At 47.3% G+C, this 17436-nt stretch overlaps 1 protein-coding gene across 1 annotated transcript; it reads left to right on the forward strand.

The window, feature by feature from the left end:
* Positions 1 to 924: 924 nt before the first annotated feature.
* On the forward strand, positions 925 to 10318 carry lemd3 (LEM domain containing 3; the record flags this gene model as incomplete). Its single annotated transcript, XM_084447706.1, has 13 exons — positions 925 to 2470; positions 4859 to 4899; positions 5126 to 5195; positions 5471 to 5547; positions 5732 to 5811; positions 6042 to 6187; positions 6659 to 6760; positions 6916 to 7018; positions 7980 to 8158; positions 8306 to 8387; positions 8585 to 8690; positions 9532 to 9610; positions 10143 to 10318. 13 exons carry the CDS (start codon positions 925 to 927, stop codon positions 10316 to 10318), a joined length of 2787 nt encoding a protein of 928 aa, XP_084303832.1.
* Positions 10319 to 17436: the final 7118 nt, after the last annotated feature.

Consider the following 17436-nt stretch of genomic DNA (forward strand, 5'->3'; position numbering starts at 1 on the left):
ATGAAGTTCTTTGGTGTGCACTGTACTCAGCCGCCTTCTTAATTGATAGAATGGGGAGCCTGAGCCGCGTCGCAAGCTACTTGTACACACCGGGCAGCTGCAGTGTGGCTGTATGACCACAGGGGGGCGCAGTGGGACAGGAATAAACCCATGATAGTATACAGTACACTGTTCATTATAATAGGAGTTAAATAGATTTTGTTTTAGCAAAGAATTAGGAATTCTTGTTGTGTGTGTGGCCTGGCTTGTGAACTAAATTGGCCTACCTCATCTAATTTTACACAGATTGCATGATAACGCTAATGATAGCCTATTTGATGAATATTACTTAAGGCTATTTTATCATGAAGAAGCTATGGAATAATATGGTAATAATGACAAGTAAAGTAACTACATTTGAATTCTTCAAATCAAACATGAGGCCGAGGCAATATCGTGCAATGGTTCCGCTCAAAACTCTAGAATGTGAAGGGGAGAGGAGAGGGGACGGGTGGAGGGGTGGGATGGGGTAAGACGGATCATCCTCCTCCTGTGTGGTCTGCTGTCAATGGGTCTGTCTCATAAGGTTCATAGGCTTCCAAAGATAAACTTTGCTGGGAGTCACATGTGCGCCGGAAAAGTGAACTAGGCATACTCTCTACTCTAGCGTATTTGAGACAAATGTCCACAGCTTAAGCCTAACAGCCTAGAGATTTAGGGATAAACAGAAAATATTAATACATTTTTCACCAGTAGAGGATTATATTTAAGACTACAAAATAACAAAGTGCAAAATACGAATACAACACAAACAAATGAAAAACCAGCATGAATTTAATATATTTATAAAAATCGTATCAACATGTTTCACACGTAACATTTGTCAGTCTTGCTACTTTTACATCACTTCCGTTCTTACAGCGTTTCTGAGAGTTTGGAGCAAAGATGGCGACGGCGCAGCTAACGGACGAGGAGCTTTTCTCCGAGTTAAAGCGCTTCGGATTCACCCCCGGCCCGGTCACCGAGCACACACGACCCGTATATCTGAAGAAATTAAAGAAACTACGCGAAGAGCAGCAACAGCGAGGATCTCGGTCGGGAAAACAGCGCAACAGCGGCAGCATCAACAACAACAGTAGCGTCGGTACCGTCGGCGGCGGCAACACGGCGGGAGCTTCGGGACTCGCAGCCAGGCCGGCCAGCAATGACGTCACGCACCGGAGCCCCAGCAAGAGCCCCGGTGGCGGCCGCCCGGCCCTGAACGAGAAGCGTGCCGGTGTCGGAGTGGGGAAGTTCGTCCTGGGCTTTAGTTCCGACGAATCGGACGTCGAGGCGCCGCAGAAAAAAAGAGGCCCGAACCACAGCGGTCGGAGAGACCGAGGAGGCTCCGCGTATCAACAACAGCCGCCGCAGACCAGGCCTACAACTACTACTACTACAGGAACACCCGTCCCCGCCGCTCGGAAGAGCCAAGGAGGACTATCCGCGAGTAACAGAAACAGTTCTCCCGGACCGCCACCGGAGAGCAGCAGGAGGAGCGGATCCGGGACTCTCGGTTGGCGAGACGGGGGTAAATCGAGCCTCGAGGTTTCGCGTCGAGCGGAGGGGAGTGGTTACGAGGAGCCGGAGGATCGGGACGATTACGAGGGGGAGAATGAGAGGGACTCTCGCTCCCTGAACGGCAGCAGGGCGTCCTATCTGAATACTAGCAAACTAGTCGGGGATTACTCTGATTCGGACGAGGAGGAGGAGGAGGAAGAAGAGGACATATCTGCACTCGACCGTCAACGTGATCGCCGTCTGTACTCCAGACGGAGTCTCCCGAAGCCCTCCCCGTCGTCTCCTCCCCACAGAAGTGCCAGGGGGTCGGAGAGCGGCCAGGAAAAGACGGGAGGCGCAATCAGAGTAAATGACACGCCTGGCGCTAGGAGTCTAGACATGGTGGGAGGCCGGGGGGAGGAGGGAGAGGAGGAGGAGGAGGAGAAGAGAGGCCCGGGCGAGTCGGCCCTGAGCGGCGGCCTGCTGAGCCGCGCTTACCCGAGGAGGTCCATCTACGTGTCCGCGGCCATGAGAGAGAGCAGCGGCAACAGCAGCAGCGCGCCGTCGGCGTCCTACAACAAAAACCACGTCGACGGCGAGGACGGCGCCGCCGGTAGCAGCGGCAGCGGCGGCGGCACTAGTCGGTTCAGCATCGGTCTGAGGCCGCGGTTTTCGAGCTACAACACCCTGTCCGCGACCTACCGGCCCAACCATTCGAACCACACGGGGCCCAACCATGCCTACAGCCAGGCGACGCTCAAACATAAGCTCACGGTACCGGAGGACGAGCTTCTCCAGCAGTTCAAAAGGGAAGAGGTATCCTCCACCGGCGGGTTCAGCGCGCACTACCTGTCCATGTTCCTGTTGACGGCGGCCTGCCTGTTTTTCCTGCTACTCGGCCTCATGTACCTGAGAATGCGAGGGTCCGGAGCCTCGGACGTGGATGTTGTTAGTAAGTAGCCTGAATTATCTATGTTAAAGCCTACTTATAAATGCTCGCTTGTTATTATAAGTCTTAAATGTTCCATTGTGTGTGTGTGTGTGTGTGATGGGGGGCGGGGGAGGGGCGGTATTAGTTAACTTATTAGTTAAATTTGCTACTATTGCGCTTTGGTTTTAGCACTAGATTATGCCCTTAGTCACTTGATTAGAAAGGAGATGCACTTGTGAGTTCTGGTGTCTAGAACATACACTTGACTTCCTACGTTAAATGCAATTATTGTAACTTGTGATCATCAGATGCAAAGCCAGGTTATGATTTGGGATTTAGGAATTTGGAGGTGATGCCACAATGCTATTGAAGTTGTCTGAATGTCTGTTTATTGAATGACAGACAGGGTTGCATAATGATTCTCACACACAGTCAGCATTTGAGCCTATACCTGTTGGAAGTGGAGGCATTAGTGAGATTACAGAAACGTGTCTGGGTGGATCCTATAGGTCCATTTCCAGTCAGAAATCATATTCTCCTCATTCTTGACAGACCCCCCTCCGGGATTATGCTTATTGATAGAGAATGACTTGGGATTTAGTTTAGTTTAGCTCAGGCCTAGCCTAATGTGTGTGTGTGTGTGTGTGTGTGTGTGTGTGTGTGTGTGTGTGTGTGTGATGCTATATGACAGTTGTCCACCTCAGTCCTTCACACCCTCTTGGGCGAGCCAGGAAGTGGCGCACGCCGTTAACTCGGCACAACACTTCATGGCGGGGGAGTTGAAAGCCATATTTGCATGTCAAGGCTTAGGAACTAGACTCATTGGCACTTTGGGACACCCTAGGAGTGCCCCCCCCTGCACACCAGACTCTTGGTAGCACACCATTAAGCCATGATTTACTGGTGAGACTGCCCCATTAAAAAGGCATAAAAACTAAAGACAAAATTAGCAGACATTTAAAGGTGAAGTTCAGTATGCAGATGCCATAGATTAGACTTGGCCTCTCCCCACCTACAGTCAGCTGAACTGCTAGTTTGTGAACAACAAAGGCAGGTGACACACATATTCTGGTGTCTCTTCTCCAGTTTCCCAGGATCGCACCAGAGCTGTGAAATCCACAAAAAAACATGACATTTTGAAATATTCAACAGCACATCTCACAGCTGAGCTGGGTCTTCAGTCCGGCTTCTGTGGGACCTGGCGGGTTTTTCGTTTTACGAGCGTAAATGGAACGTGCGCCTTAGTCTTTGAGCTCAGCCGGTGTGCGGCGTCTGGATCTGTGCTCTGTACCGGAGCTGTAGGTAGGGTAGACTTTTTGCTAGTGTTTAGAGTGGAAATAATGAATAATGTAATGGTCCTCAGCCGGTGGCGTGCCTGAAATTCCCAGGGAAAGGGTTCTGACTGAGGGGCGCGTGGCAGACATCTAGGTCACAGACGAGCTAAACTGCCCTAATTGTTTGGTGCTCTGGAGACACGAGGAGACGGCAGACCAGAGCTGGGACTGACGACCATTCCCTCGGCGGTCTGAAGGACGACCACACACGCACACACACGTCACACACACACATACATACACACGTCACATACACATGTCACACACACACATACACACACACGCATATGTCACACAAACAGACACACACTCACAAGCTGTGGTTGCTATGCAGGGGTGAGGAAGGTTTGAGTTTTGAGCTTTGAGTTACAGACACTAGGTCACACCCTTGTATGCCTGTTCTGAAGGCAAACTGATAGAAGCACTCCACTTGCAGACTGGCGATAATTGGCTGATAAAAGTAATTTAAGAAATGCAAATTACCAGTGATGCACACTGCCAAGCACGTGATGCACACTGATACACAATACTATACACAATGAGCCCGCTGTACAGTATGTCTGTTGAAATATATAAGTGTAGGCCCACTTGAAATGTGAACTCAGGCGGCCTGCTATACGAGTCAAACTCAAGTGGTGGGCCGTCTACTATGTGCTCTGTAAACATGAATCAAATCTCACGTTATTTATGTTCCATTTTTGCAAACTCCTCGACCATAATGATTGTTCTGAAGAGCCGTCGGCGGCGGTCTCCCAAGCATAACTAAGCGCGGCTCGTCTGCAGACAGACGTCGTGCCTGACGGGCGCTGCTCGCTCCAACCGCCACCACGGCCGTGCTAGTCTTGGGCCGGGTCCAGGGTGGAAGTACGGAGCTCCGTGTTCAGACAGTGACTCAAGTGTGAGGCGATAGTCTGCGCCGGAGTCACCCCCCTCTCGTCTAGATCAGAGCATGTTGTGAAAGTCCTCCATTTGACTAGAATGTGCTTTTGAAGACTGCGCTTTCTTTTTCCCGGCCTCCTCTTCTGTGTCGATCGCACGGCTGGGTCTAATTGCTACGTGTTTTGTTCCTTTGCAGTTAAGAACCACCCATTTGGACTTGAGTTTGACAGTGCTTATGTAAGTAAATTATTTTCCTATGATTTTTCTATACTGTCTCGCCTATAGCAAAGGGACAGCTTATTGTTGTCCCACCAATAAGCAACTTATTTGCAGCTATATTGTCATGTTTAGGAAGATCGTCCGCTGTGTAATAGTGTTAAGAACTCTGCACACATTATGGGATGTGTTAATATTTCTCTGTGTACTGACAGAAACTGCATCCTGTTTTCCCTCTCCTTAACAGAACAAGACGGAGAAAGACCTTATCCTTAAACTCCTGCTCAACCTCCATGACCACCTGGCTAACATTGCTGGTACGAGAGCTAATCTAACGAACGGCAATGCCGCTCCGCTGTTCCGCGTTTCTGTGATTCTGTGTTTCATAGAGCACCTATAGCAGCACGACGTAATCATATTTTGAAAAACAAACAAGTGTTAACCATGCCTTGAGTACACTGGCCCACACATGATAGAACGCCAAGTGTCATTTGCTTGCCGGGATCTCCCAGAATGCATTTGCTCTCCATGATAACTGCTCGTAACCCCAACCCACGACCTGATGCTATCGTCCCAACTCCTGACCCCCCAGGCGATCATGACTGCAGTGATCAGGAGGACGGGACCAACAGGAGTCTTTCCATGGCCGCCGCGTCCCACTATCTGGTGGTGCGTTTGTTTTCTTGTTTTGGACCTTGAGTAATGCATGAGTCTCGCCAAGTGCTGATCTAGCGCTCTTTTCAACCAAAGCAGAGCTCGAATAAGTGAAACGCATCAAAGCAGCGTTTTCCTTTGAACTAAGCACAGCCGGTTCTGATAACCAGTGTTTACATGATCTATTCTTATATTTTAGGATCAAAACCAGGACTACAGAGGCTTCATCCTTACTTCGCTTGAGTGGATTATACGAACAGGCGAGGACGTCGGTATTCGGTATGTCACGTTTCTCGTCGGTACCCTCTTCTGACACCTGGTACCCCCGCCGGTCACGCCAAGTCCCCTGGCTGAAAGAACGTCTGTTCCCTAACCAAAGACGGCACAGCTGTATCGACGCACACGAACCACGTTTATCACACTATCGATCCGCTCATTTATCACACTATCGATCGCTCACTTTTCTCTTGTGATTTTTTTTTGTGTCTTGTCCCGTCGCGTGTCATTAGACTGTTGGGACAGAGCCCGGAGGAGGCGGTGAGCGACGTGTCGGAGATCACCCGCCTGGAGTCCACCCACCCCAGGATGTCCTTCACCTGCCGCTTCCGACGGGCCTTCTTCACCGTCATCCACAGGGTCCTGCTCATAGTGGCAGGTCAGAGAACACCCCCCCACCCCACCCCACCCCCACACACACACACACACACACACCCCTCTGCCTGCAGAGAAACACCAACATGCTCCAGTCCATGAAAACAAGAACTGAGCACTACAGGAACTCTCCCGTCCCCTATCTGAGCAGACTGCTCAATGAAAATGCATGACCCTGAAGACCTCTCCTTTGTCTAGTTTAATTTAATTTAATTGAATGTACTGTCTTTTTAACATTTATGTTGTAAAGGGCATGTAATTCATCTTGTGTAAACTTGCATGAGGGAGTTTGTTCCTCATTAAACTTGAACTATCTGTACAGAACCCTTTTGAAAAGGCGGCCAAAGTATCAAGACGTGTTTGAAGTGCATACAGTAACAACTGAAAAGTAATTGCTTTCTCAACTCATTATTAACCGATTTCTTTTTTTGTCTGCTTTTCTCTCTTCTTGTGGTCGTTCTGTCCGTCCCCCAAGCTGTGGGGCTGGTCGGGGGTCTGGTGTTCTACATGAAGTACCGCTGGAGGAGGGAGGAGGAGCAGACCAGGCAGATGTACGACATGGTGGAAAGAATCATTGGTATGGAGCCCCCCTCCATCACGGACATACCACGGTCATCTGTCTCATCTACAGAGAGATGTGTGTCTATGTGTTTTGTTGCACGCAGAGGTGTGTGACGAAGCTTTGTCTGACCAAGTGTTGTTGTTTTGTTGTTGTTGTTATTGTGTGCTCAGATGAGCTGCGGAGCCACAACGAGGCGTGCCAGGAGAACAAGGAGCTGCAGCCCTACCTGCCCATCCCTCACGTCCGGGACTCGCTGCTCCAGCCACAGGACAGGTGAGCACCAACGCCCCCTCCAGGACAGCTACACTAGGGCTGGGCGATACGGACAAAATATGAAATCTATATTATTTTTTTTCAGTGTTGTGGACAGTTTTTTTTTTTTTCTGTTCACTTGGACTCGAGAGAAAATTATTTTCGAATCATGTTTTCTTCTTAAGACTGAACTTTTAGTTTTAGAAAACAGTGGAAACATTTAGTGTCATTCAAGTAGGCCTGTGTCATTCAAGGAGGCCTGTGTCATTCAAGTAGGCCTGTGTCATTCAAGTAGGCCTGTGTCATTCAAGGAGGCCTGTGTCATTCAAGTAGGCCTGTGGCATCAGTCTCTAGCCTATAGATGTCCTACTACAGGCTAGGTTAATGAAAATGTCCCAAATGGAGAACTTCTTAGAGACGAGTCACATCTCCAAATGAACCCATTCCGCTTTCGTTGTGTGAGAATAGCAACCTTTTTGAAATCCATACCAGATTTTGCTCGTTACCTTGCAGAGAAAGAGAAAGTTTACTGTGCAACAGCAAACAGCTGAACTCAGCAGAGAGGGGCAGGCAAAACGAAATAATTTGAGAGATTAGTAAAGGGGGGGACGGACGACAAAACCTAGATTTTGAAATGTGCCCTGAGAGAACTGCTGGCGCTGGCGTTTGAGTAACCATGACAGCAGCAGAGGAAGCACTCATCTCGATTTTTGCGATTTAGGCTCTTTTTTTTTTTCACGCCGCTCAAAAACCAAAACATGAATTAATTCGAGCATTGCCCAGTCCTACCGTACAGTACAGCTTACCTACACACCTACTCACTTTGCACTGAGCGTTCTTGTTGTCTGCTCAAGTATTTTGTAGTGTGTGTGTAGAGCTTAACTGGACATCTGCTCTACAGTACTTGGAATCAATATTGTTTTCTGCAGCTGATGGACTCCAGTCCGCGAGTATCTAACGGCGTCTTTTTCTGTCTTCACAGGAAGAAAATGAAAAAGGTCTGGGACAGAGCAGTGACCTTCCTCTCTGCCAACGAATCGCGGATCAGAACCGAGTCCCAGCGGATCGGCGGAGCGGACTTCCTGGTTTGGAGGTGGATCCAGCCGTCCCTCAGCTGTGACAAGATATCGCTCATCCCCTCCAAAGTCTGGCAAGGCAAAGGTGACCTTCCGCACATGTGAAGTGTCGCTTAAAGTGCCCCCATCTTGATGTGACCTTTCTGTCTTGGACTGCGTGTGGGGACGTCGATAGGCGCTTCTGTATGTGCCGTTGTCTTGTCGTTTCTAACGCATCGCTCGTCTGTTTCAGCGTTCCCTCTGGACAGGAGGAACTCTCCTCCCAACAGCCTCACGCCATGTCTGAAGATCAGAAACATGTTTGATCCAGTCATGTGAGTGTCAGGTCTTGCGTCTGTGTCCATACTTTGCCTCTTGTATCTTTGGTGTACTGTAATGATGACCCACTGCTGTGGCACGCCAGGATGCTATTGTGTTCAGTGAACTTACTCAGACGTCTTTGAATGACCTATAGTGTGTGTGTGTGTGTGTGTGTGTGTGTGTGTGTGTCTGTGTCTGTGTCTGTCTTCAGGGAGGTGGGAGAGAATTGGCACCTGGCCATCCACGAGGCCATCCTGGAGAAGTGCAGTGACAACGACGGTATCGTCCACATTGCCGTAGACAAGAACTCTCGCGAGGTGCGTCTCAGCGCCACATGTGGCCTAATGACAGAACAAGGCTGCAGCACTTTTTGTTAAGTCAGTCCTTTCCTTTTCAAGAGCTGAGAAAATCCATTGTTTGATTTAGGTCTGTTGAACTTTTATCATCATCATTATGGAAAAAAGATTTTTGATTCGCCTTAGCTAAGTCTGGAGTCAAGTGCCACAAAAGAGGGGCGGAGCCAGAGCATTAGTCTACCTTTCAAATCCAGCTGCATTTGAACATTATTTCATTGGGAGCGTGTAGTCAGGGCTAAATGAAAAACTCATTTAGGTAGTACACTTTGCCTTTTGTGTAATAAAAACCTCCAAGAAGTGAGAGTTAATGTGGAAAAGTAAATCACACCTTGTGTGCCAGATATGCTACCGACTGCTCGTTAGAGTGCAGGGCTCGTTAGCAATACAATAAGTGGAAATCTATGGTCAGTGACCAATCAGAGGCCAAGTCAGCCCCTCTGCACAGCCCACTATCTGCGCCGGCCAATCAGCATCCTATTGAAAATCCGCTAGGATTCTCATTGGTGTCCACAAATATCGTAGCTTGTTCCCTGAAGTTCTTGTCGCAGCGAGGGCTTCTGGGTACTCAGATTAGCCTAGGCTTAACCTCAAGTCACACTTGTATAATATAAGACTGCTACCATTGCAACAACATGGTAATAATAATAAAATTGTATTTGCTTAGTACCGTTCAAATAAGTGCAGCGCAGAGTGCTTTACAACAGAGAATGTACATAAAAATAGACTAAGTATCTAAAGCGTTGTCAGATTTACAAAATTGTTTGGTCAAGCTGCATTCTAACCCCCCTCCTTGCGTCCGCAGGGCTGCGTCTATGTCAAGTGTCTCTCGGCAGAGCACTCAGGAAAAGCCTTCAAGGCCCTGCACGGATCCTGGTTTGACGGTAAAAGACACTTGATAAGATTTACAGTTACAAGGTCTCAACAACAACATCTCGTCTTTCCCTGCAGAGGTCTTTTGATCTTTTATATATAAATATAAATGAACCTAAAAAGTGAAATGAACCAATTCCTCTGCTTGCTCACTGAGCTGAAACATGTCTGAGGTCACGTCTTTGAGTTGATCATTCTTTTTCTGATGAGAGTGTTTGATATGTGAGATTGAATTATGAGACAGACACACATCATGGTAAGGTTGGGCCTAACTGGTCTCCTCTCTCTCTCTCCATCTCTTTCTCTCTCTCTCTCCATCTCTCTCTCTCTCTCCATCTCTCTCTCTCCATCTCTCTCTCCATCTCTTTCTCTCTCCATCACTCTCTCTCCCCCTCTCTCTCTCGCCCTCCCTCTCTCTCTCTCCCTCTCTCCATCTCTCTCTCTCTCTCCATTTCTCTCTCTCCATCTTTCTCTCCCTCTCTCTCTCTCTCTCTCTCTCTCCATCCCTCTCTCTCTCTCTCTCCTTCTCTCCCCCTCTCTCAGGTAAACTGGTGACGGTGAAGTACCTTCGCCTGGACCGCTACCACCAGCGCTTCCCGCAGGCCCAGGGCTGCAGCGCGCCGCTGAAGCCCTCCAGCACACACATGAACACCATGTCCCGCCTCCGCACCCGCACCAGCGCCGCCGCCGCCGCCGCCAACTCCCTGGGCTTCTCCTGAGAGGGGCCGCCCTGCACCCCTCCCCCCACCCCAACCCTCCTTCCTCTTTCTCTCTCTCTCTCTCTCTCTCTCTGACCCACCAGCCCCCTCCAGCGTCACACCACAAGCCCCTTGTCCCTCCCCTAGCCCCCCCCCCCCCCCCTCTACTCAGTACAGCGTCCTCACCTGAACTACGGGGGTGAGGTGGAGATGGTGGAGGTGTAGGTGTGGGAAACCCCGGTTTTGAAGGGGACTTACATACAGCGAGCCGTCCGCTCCTTAGCTCGCCCGCTAGAGGGGAGGCTTTGGACTTCTCTGAACTGTGGTGTTCCTTCTTTTTTTTCTTTTTTTTTTTGTAAAGGGTAGTTTTGAAAACGCAGGCGACCTCGGAAGAGCGGTCGGAAACGCCGCGGGGTTGGGAGATGGGGCGAACTGGAGCGTCGGGAGGAGAAGGCTGGCGTCAGCTATGCGCTGGTGCCGTGGACAATATATACGTTCTTTTACCTTTTTTGGGAGGGGGGATATTACAAATGTTATGGATTAAACAAGGAAACAAAAGGCTTCCAGTTCTAACAGCATATTTAAAAAGATATACGTGAAAGAGACCCCTTCTCTCTCTCTCCCTCTTCCTCTCTCTCTCTCCACCCTAACCTCTTTTTGTGAAACTGGTCCCATGTTATTTGGAGTTCAGTTGGGTTATACATGGAATAGCTGCATGTGCTGGTTAAACTATGCCTCTATTTAAGCTTTGAATTATAACATATAACGTGGATGTTTATTTCCTGAAGATGTTTGAGGTGATGTACTCCCTTTTTTGTTTTTGTAGTTTTTTTTTAGTCAAGGAAGGCATGCACAAACACTTAGATGAGGTGCTGTATATACATTTGAATGGTGGCGGGGTCTTCGTTGAGTTATCTGTATTTAAAGCGAAACCATAAGCTCTCCTTTTCCTGCCGATCAATACTCAGATGAACTGACTGCATCAGTGTCCAGCAGGCAGGGAGACCGTAGAAGGAGTAAGACAGACGTGTGTTGAGATAGGGGACCGTGGTAAGACAGACGTGTGTTGAGACAGGGGACCGTGGTAAGACAGACGTGTGTTGAGATAGGGGACCGTGGTAAGACAGACGTGTGTTGAGACAGGGGACCGTGGTAAGACAGACGTGTGTTGAGATAGGGGACCGTGGTAAGACAGACGTGTGTTGAGACAGGGGACCGTGGTAAGACAGACGTGTGTTGAGATAGGGGACCGTGGTAAGACAGACGTGTGTTGAGACAGGGGACCGTGGTAAGACAGACGTGTGTTGAGATAGGGGACCGTGGTAAGACAGACGTGTGTTGAGACAGGGGACCGTGGTAAGACAGACGTGTGTTGAGATAGGGGACCGTGGTAAGACAGACGTGTGTTGAGACAGGGGACCGTGGTAAGACAGACGTGTGTTGAGACAGGGACCCGTGGTAAGACAGACGTGTGTTGAGATAGGGGACCGTGGTGAGACAGACGTGTGTTGAGATAGGGGACCGTGGTAAGACAGACGTGTGTTGAGACAGGGGACCGTGGTAAGACAGACGTGTGTTGAGATAGGGGACCGTGGTAAGACAGACGTGTGTTGAGACAGGGGACCGTGGTAAGACAGACGTGTGTTGAGACGGGGGACCGTGGTAAGACAGACGTGTGTTGAGACAGGGGACCGTGGTAAGACAGACGTGTGTTGAGATAGGGGACCGTGGTAAGACAGACGTGTGTTGAGACAGGGGACCGTGGTAAGACAGACGTGTGTTGAGACAGGGGACCGTGGTAAGACAGACGTGTGTTGAGACAGGGGACCGTGGTAAGACAGACGTGTGTTGAGACAGGGGACCGTGGTAAGACAGACGTGTGTTGAGATAGGGGACCGTGGTTTGACACCCTGGACTTCGGGCGGCGTCGGCGTATCTGACCCTGGGTTTTGGAGGGAAGTCTTCAGTGCTCTGGGGAGGGTTGTGAGGGCGGTCAGACAGTCAGCCATAGTATCTTTGGCTTACTGTTTCATTTTATTCCACTTATGTACGGCCATTTTTCTCTCCCCCCCCCCCCCCGGGCAATTTCTCTCTAAGCCCCTCCCCCCAGGCCATTGCCCTCTAAGGCACCCCCCCCCCAAGCCATTTTTCTGAAGCCCTGGTGTCCTATTCTATTCCACATGTGAAGCCCTGGTGTCAGATTCTATTCCACATGTGAAGCCCTGGTGTCAGATTCTATTCCACATGTGAAGCCCTGGTGTCAGATTCTATTCCACATGTGAAGCCCTGGTGTCAGATTCTATTCCACGTGTTCCCATGTAAGGTGTTTTTGTTTCTGTGTTAACAACTGTTTTGATTATGGACTGATTTTGACATTCATCAACCTCTTCCAACCACAGACCTCTGCTGAGACTGAAACAGAATGAAATTTCTAAATTTCCAAGGCTTTCAGGGGCCTTGTAGATATATTGGAGATGGTGTGAATGTTTGTCCCTGGCCTGAGACCTTCCCAGCACAGTCATCTATGTGTTAGACGTGTACATGATCAAAATTCCATTGGTGCCCATAGAGTTCCAACCTTTGTCAAGCTCAGATTCCTTTGGTCATTTCACTTGTAAGACAGACATTTCCTGCCATTTTGAAAATCGACTTTGTTATTAGTTGTTGATTGTATCCAGCCATGTTCATGACTTAGAGCTTTTGTAATGTTATTGTTTTCCCCATTCAGATTGATAGAGAGAAAGACAGAATGCAGCCAATTGTTTTAGATGTAACGGGGAACGGTGTTAGGATGAATAAGCTGATTTACATATTTTTATTGTTGAACTCCCAAGTATTCCAACCCCGTGTGGAGACTGTAAACTTATGAATGATTGATTGCTTGTCAGTTAGTTGTTTGTGGTAGGCCCTATGTATTCATACAAAGCTAAAGATCAAAGGATTGCCACCATTTAGTTATATATACATATATATTATATATGTATATATATATTTCTACTTAATTTGTTTTTGGAAATGCAGTGTAGTGGATTTCAGTGGGGTGCAGTATTTGCAGCAAGACGTTGTACAAATGATGCACATGTAAAATGATATTAACCTGGTGCACACTCCCTGCAGCAGTTAACCTGATTGTGCCTTAACTTTGTGCTTTTTAAATGACTGGCACTGCATTACTGGAGAATGTATGTATGGGGTTTATTAAGTGTTGAAACAGGTACAATCGTTTAAAGGTCTAGTAGACTTGCCCGAGGAATTGTGTTAAGTTGTTGCAGACATCTCCAGAGTGTTTCGTAGGAGTCTCTATCAGTGTCCTACCCAATGCTCCTCCACAACGTTTTACGATAAGATGTGTTGTTGGAAGTGTTTTTAAATGTTACTAGATGTGTTATGCGTTTACATTAAAAGTCTAGTGATTTTTTTTCTCTCTACCCCATCCATGAGCGACCTTACAGTGACTTTAAACGATTGTATCCACTGCACAGAGCTGATCAACAATAAAGAGAACACTCTGCGAATTAAAGCCAGTTGTTTTTTCTGTACTTCAGTGCATCATGGGTAATCTTTATATTTTTGTATGTTTCCAGCCTGATGTCGGTGCACCTGCAGGTCTTTTGTCTTATGATGACTAGAGAGGATGAATGTAAATGTTAGTTTGGTATGGTGGCACTTCTCCCAAGGCGGCGCTAGAACTTCAGCTGCATCCTTGTTTTCTTCTCTGGTGTATTTTATGTAAACACTGTACATTTATATAACTGTAATATGTACTATTATATGTAGCTTAATTTCCATTGCATTGTATTGTTTTGATTGACCAATATCCCTGACCTGCAAGCCAGGGGGGAAGCTGTAGAATAATCCAGACATTTAAAAGGTTCAGATGTTTTAATGTAATTTGTCACTTGTCTTGTAAAAACGGCTCTAATTAAAGGTTTATTAGGGGTTTTTAATCGTGTCTTGTCAATTTCTACTTTGACACATGCATATACTGTAGAATGACGATGACTGTAGAAGGGGACTTAACATCAACTTTTACCCATTAAGTCCTGTTTATAATATGAAACTTATTGAACATTGAAAATAGCTATGGAGAAACCAACAATTGATTATCACCCATGGCTGATGGCTTAATTTATAAGTGTAGGCCTATTCATGCAATCTAGAATAAATTGGACTTATTCCAAATAACGCTCGAGTATAGGCTACATGTTAGTGTTATCCATCAGTTTCAGCATGCTCAGGGCGGGATTAGAACCCAGGTTTCCCGCTTGGGAAGCGGACGTGCTGACAGTTGCGCCAATAGGACGTCCCATTTGGACTGACAGTCAGTGCTCGTTTGAGGAGTGAGTTTCACCAGCTACTTATGTTTCACTCGGCTACATTAGCCTACAATAGATTATAATAGCTGCCATTGACAACAGGCTACATTATTGCAGACATATTTTAATGAGAACAGGAGACTGCCGGACAGACCATAGTTGAATCGTCGGCTGGGATACGGTTTGATAGAGATCAAGTCCATTCGCCTCTTGCTCATATTTGGAGATCGCTGTAGCAGCGGAATCTCCCATAATGCACTTGTCATTACCTAACAAGTTATTCAGCAGTGTTCAGTTCAGATCTGTTCACTGTGTTGACAGTCAATGCGCCGACACGGGACTGCCTGTTTGTCCGTACATTATCTAACTATCTACGTTACCTTACCACTGCTGCTTTCCACAGGTAGGCCAAAGCTACAGGTCGGAATGACATAACATGTATTTGCTATAATATAGGCTACGCATGTCTATAGACGGAGTTTGTGAACAACAGTCGGTGTTTCCAGAGCTTTCGCTGTTGGACGACCACCATCAATGGCAAACAAACTGTGGTCATGTGCGAGAAACTGTCGCGCTTCAATGTCGTTCTAATTAGAAATAGCCAATTGATTGCGTTTTCCCATGTATTTAAGGCTTCTATAACAAGAACACCGGCGTGGACTAACTGTTCGTACGTGGTTAGCCTAGCCTACACCGTGAAACCCAAACTATCTTGTAACCATCTCGTGTCATTGGATACAGTGTAACGGTATAAGCTCAGTCATGTTGGATATACAATGTAACGGGAGCGAGCTGCGCAGTCACGTTGGATACAATGTAGCAGTGCACTGTGTGGCATTGCTGTGACGTAATCATTATTTACAAACGTATTTTTGGCCTTAAGTGTTGTAAATCATCCTGTAAATCATCGTGAATATAATGTACATAACCTTTCTTGTATTGACCTAAATATCTTTTCAATGTATTTTTTATTATGGACTGATTTCACTAACCCTCTTCCAGCCAGACTGAAAGCCATTACATCACGTCATAGCCAGGCTATTTGTATAATTTGATTGAAACTGCATGTAGCTAATATGTGATTACCGGTCAAACAGAGTTCATCTGGTATGTGTTTTTTTCACACGACCATCCAAGAGTCAAGAAGACTCTTGTTATGGTTACGGTTACCAGGTGTGCTTCTCTGCGTTATCTGTGGACATGCAACGCAACCTCACTAAGCCAGCAGAACTCTAACCATTACCACTAATGAAGCAGCCTTAAAGTTAGCATTTTCATTATATTGTAATCACTGACTCAATCACAAACTTGTGAACACACATGTGCACGCATACAAAAGCAAAACACACACACACACACACACACACACTAAAGTGTGTTGGACTGTGGTGCTTAATAGTCTGTCATAAGAGGCCTTGGGTTGGTCACTCTTACTGGTGTTATTGTTCATTGTGCCTGTGACAAAGGCTACTTTGCACAGTAACCACTGCCTGCTGTGCTGAGCTCCAGTGCTGCCATTACTGCATGAAAACACATAAGTCCTTTGCCATGCTGAATAGCCTGTGGCAAATGCTCAGTTGCAGCTCATCCAAAACATTTGGAATCTGATATAGGTTTGGGGATGATTGCCACTGACCAACTCATTCTAGAATAGGTCGTTTTTGGAAGTACTAACTCATCTTTAGTATTTAAGAGTAGCATTTAGTGGAAACCTTAATGGACTATAAAAACTAAGGGCCTTGTAAAAGCTTACTGTAAGACGGACCGGAGATCTGTGTAGTTTTTCTGCAGTTTATTCTTAGTCAGGCCACTCTACTTCGGAGCAGGGAGGAAGACGGCTATATAAGGTCTGAGCTAGTCAGCATGCTAAATTTGTTTATCACATACTTCCCTCACACAGGCGAGACACACTCTGTCCAGCGTTCTACCAAAAGACCGAAGAGAACAAGATTACAACCAAAAAGAACCATATGACGGCACATCTCTGGGCTGGACTAGGGCTGTGTTTATTTTAGGATCGGGTTATTATCCCCATAATCACTGCCATGTTGAAGCCAACTGCTTTAGATCTGTGTGTATCCGCTACAACATTGAGCCCACTGGTGTGGCTCTTAAAACTACAAATCCCAAATACCCATCGGAGTTGTCAGAAGAATGCATCATTACCCTGAGAGCGCAAGATGCCCCTCCCCCCCTCCCCTCCCTCTGAGGGCCTCTGAGTCCCACCCAGCCCTCTAAGTCAGCTAACGATCTGTGTGTCCTGAGCCAGCAGACTGTAATGACCCAGACAGATCTTTGGCGTACATTAATAGAACCCCCCCCCCCCCCTCCCACCCACAAGGCAGGGTCAGTGATCACAGACTGTGTCCAGACTGGCCAGCTCGATTGCACTGATCGATAGGGCCTGTTGGATAGCCGGAAGGCTGGTAGTTGACCTAGCATGATATATTCCAGTCTAATCGTCATAGCCAGGCTTAATAGGGTCAGCATAAGCTGTGTGATACGGCCAGTTTATTAGGACTACTTAAAAAAAAAAAAAAAAATTACTGGATATTTAAGAAAAATGTGTCAATGATTAATACTCTGGCATAATAAGCATACAATACCCAGTCTTCTCTTTGACCCAGTGGCAGGGTGCATGGACTCTCCTGTAGTTGGGAGTCGTAGGCTTGTAAAATGAGATTCCTTTCTTCTGCCACCCTGTGTTTGGTTTTGGTACTGCAATGGTGATGACAGGCAAGGAAGGTCGTAATTTTGGACTGTCCTGATCCTAAATGTGACTTATACCATTTACCACTTAAAATTGTACTGTTGGCCCAAACA

Source organism: Borostomias antarcticus (assembly GCF_949987555.1).
Source record: "Borostomias antarcticus genome assembly, chromosome: 13".
In the NCBI taxonomy this organism is placed as follows: Eukaryota; Metazoa; Chordata; class Actinopteri; order Stomiiformes; family Stomiidae; genus Borostomias; species Borostomias antarcticus.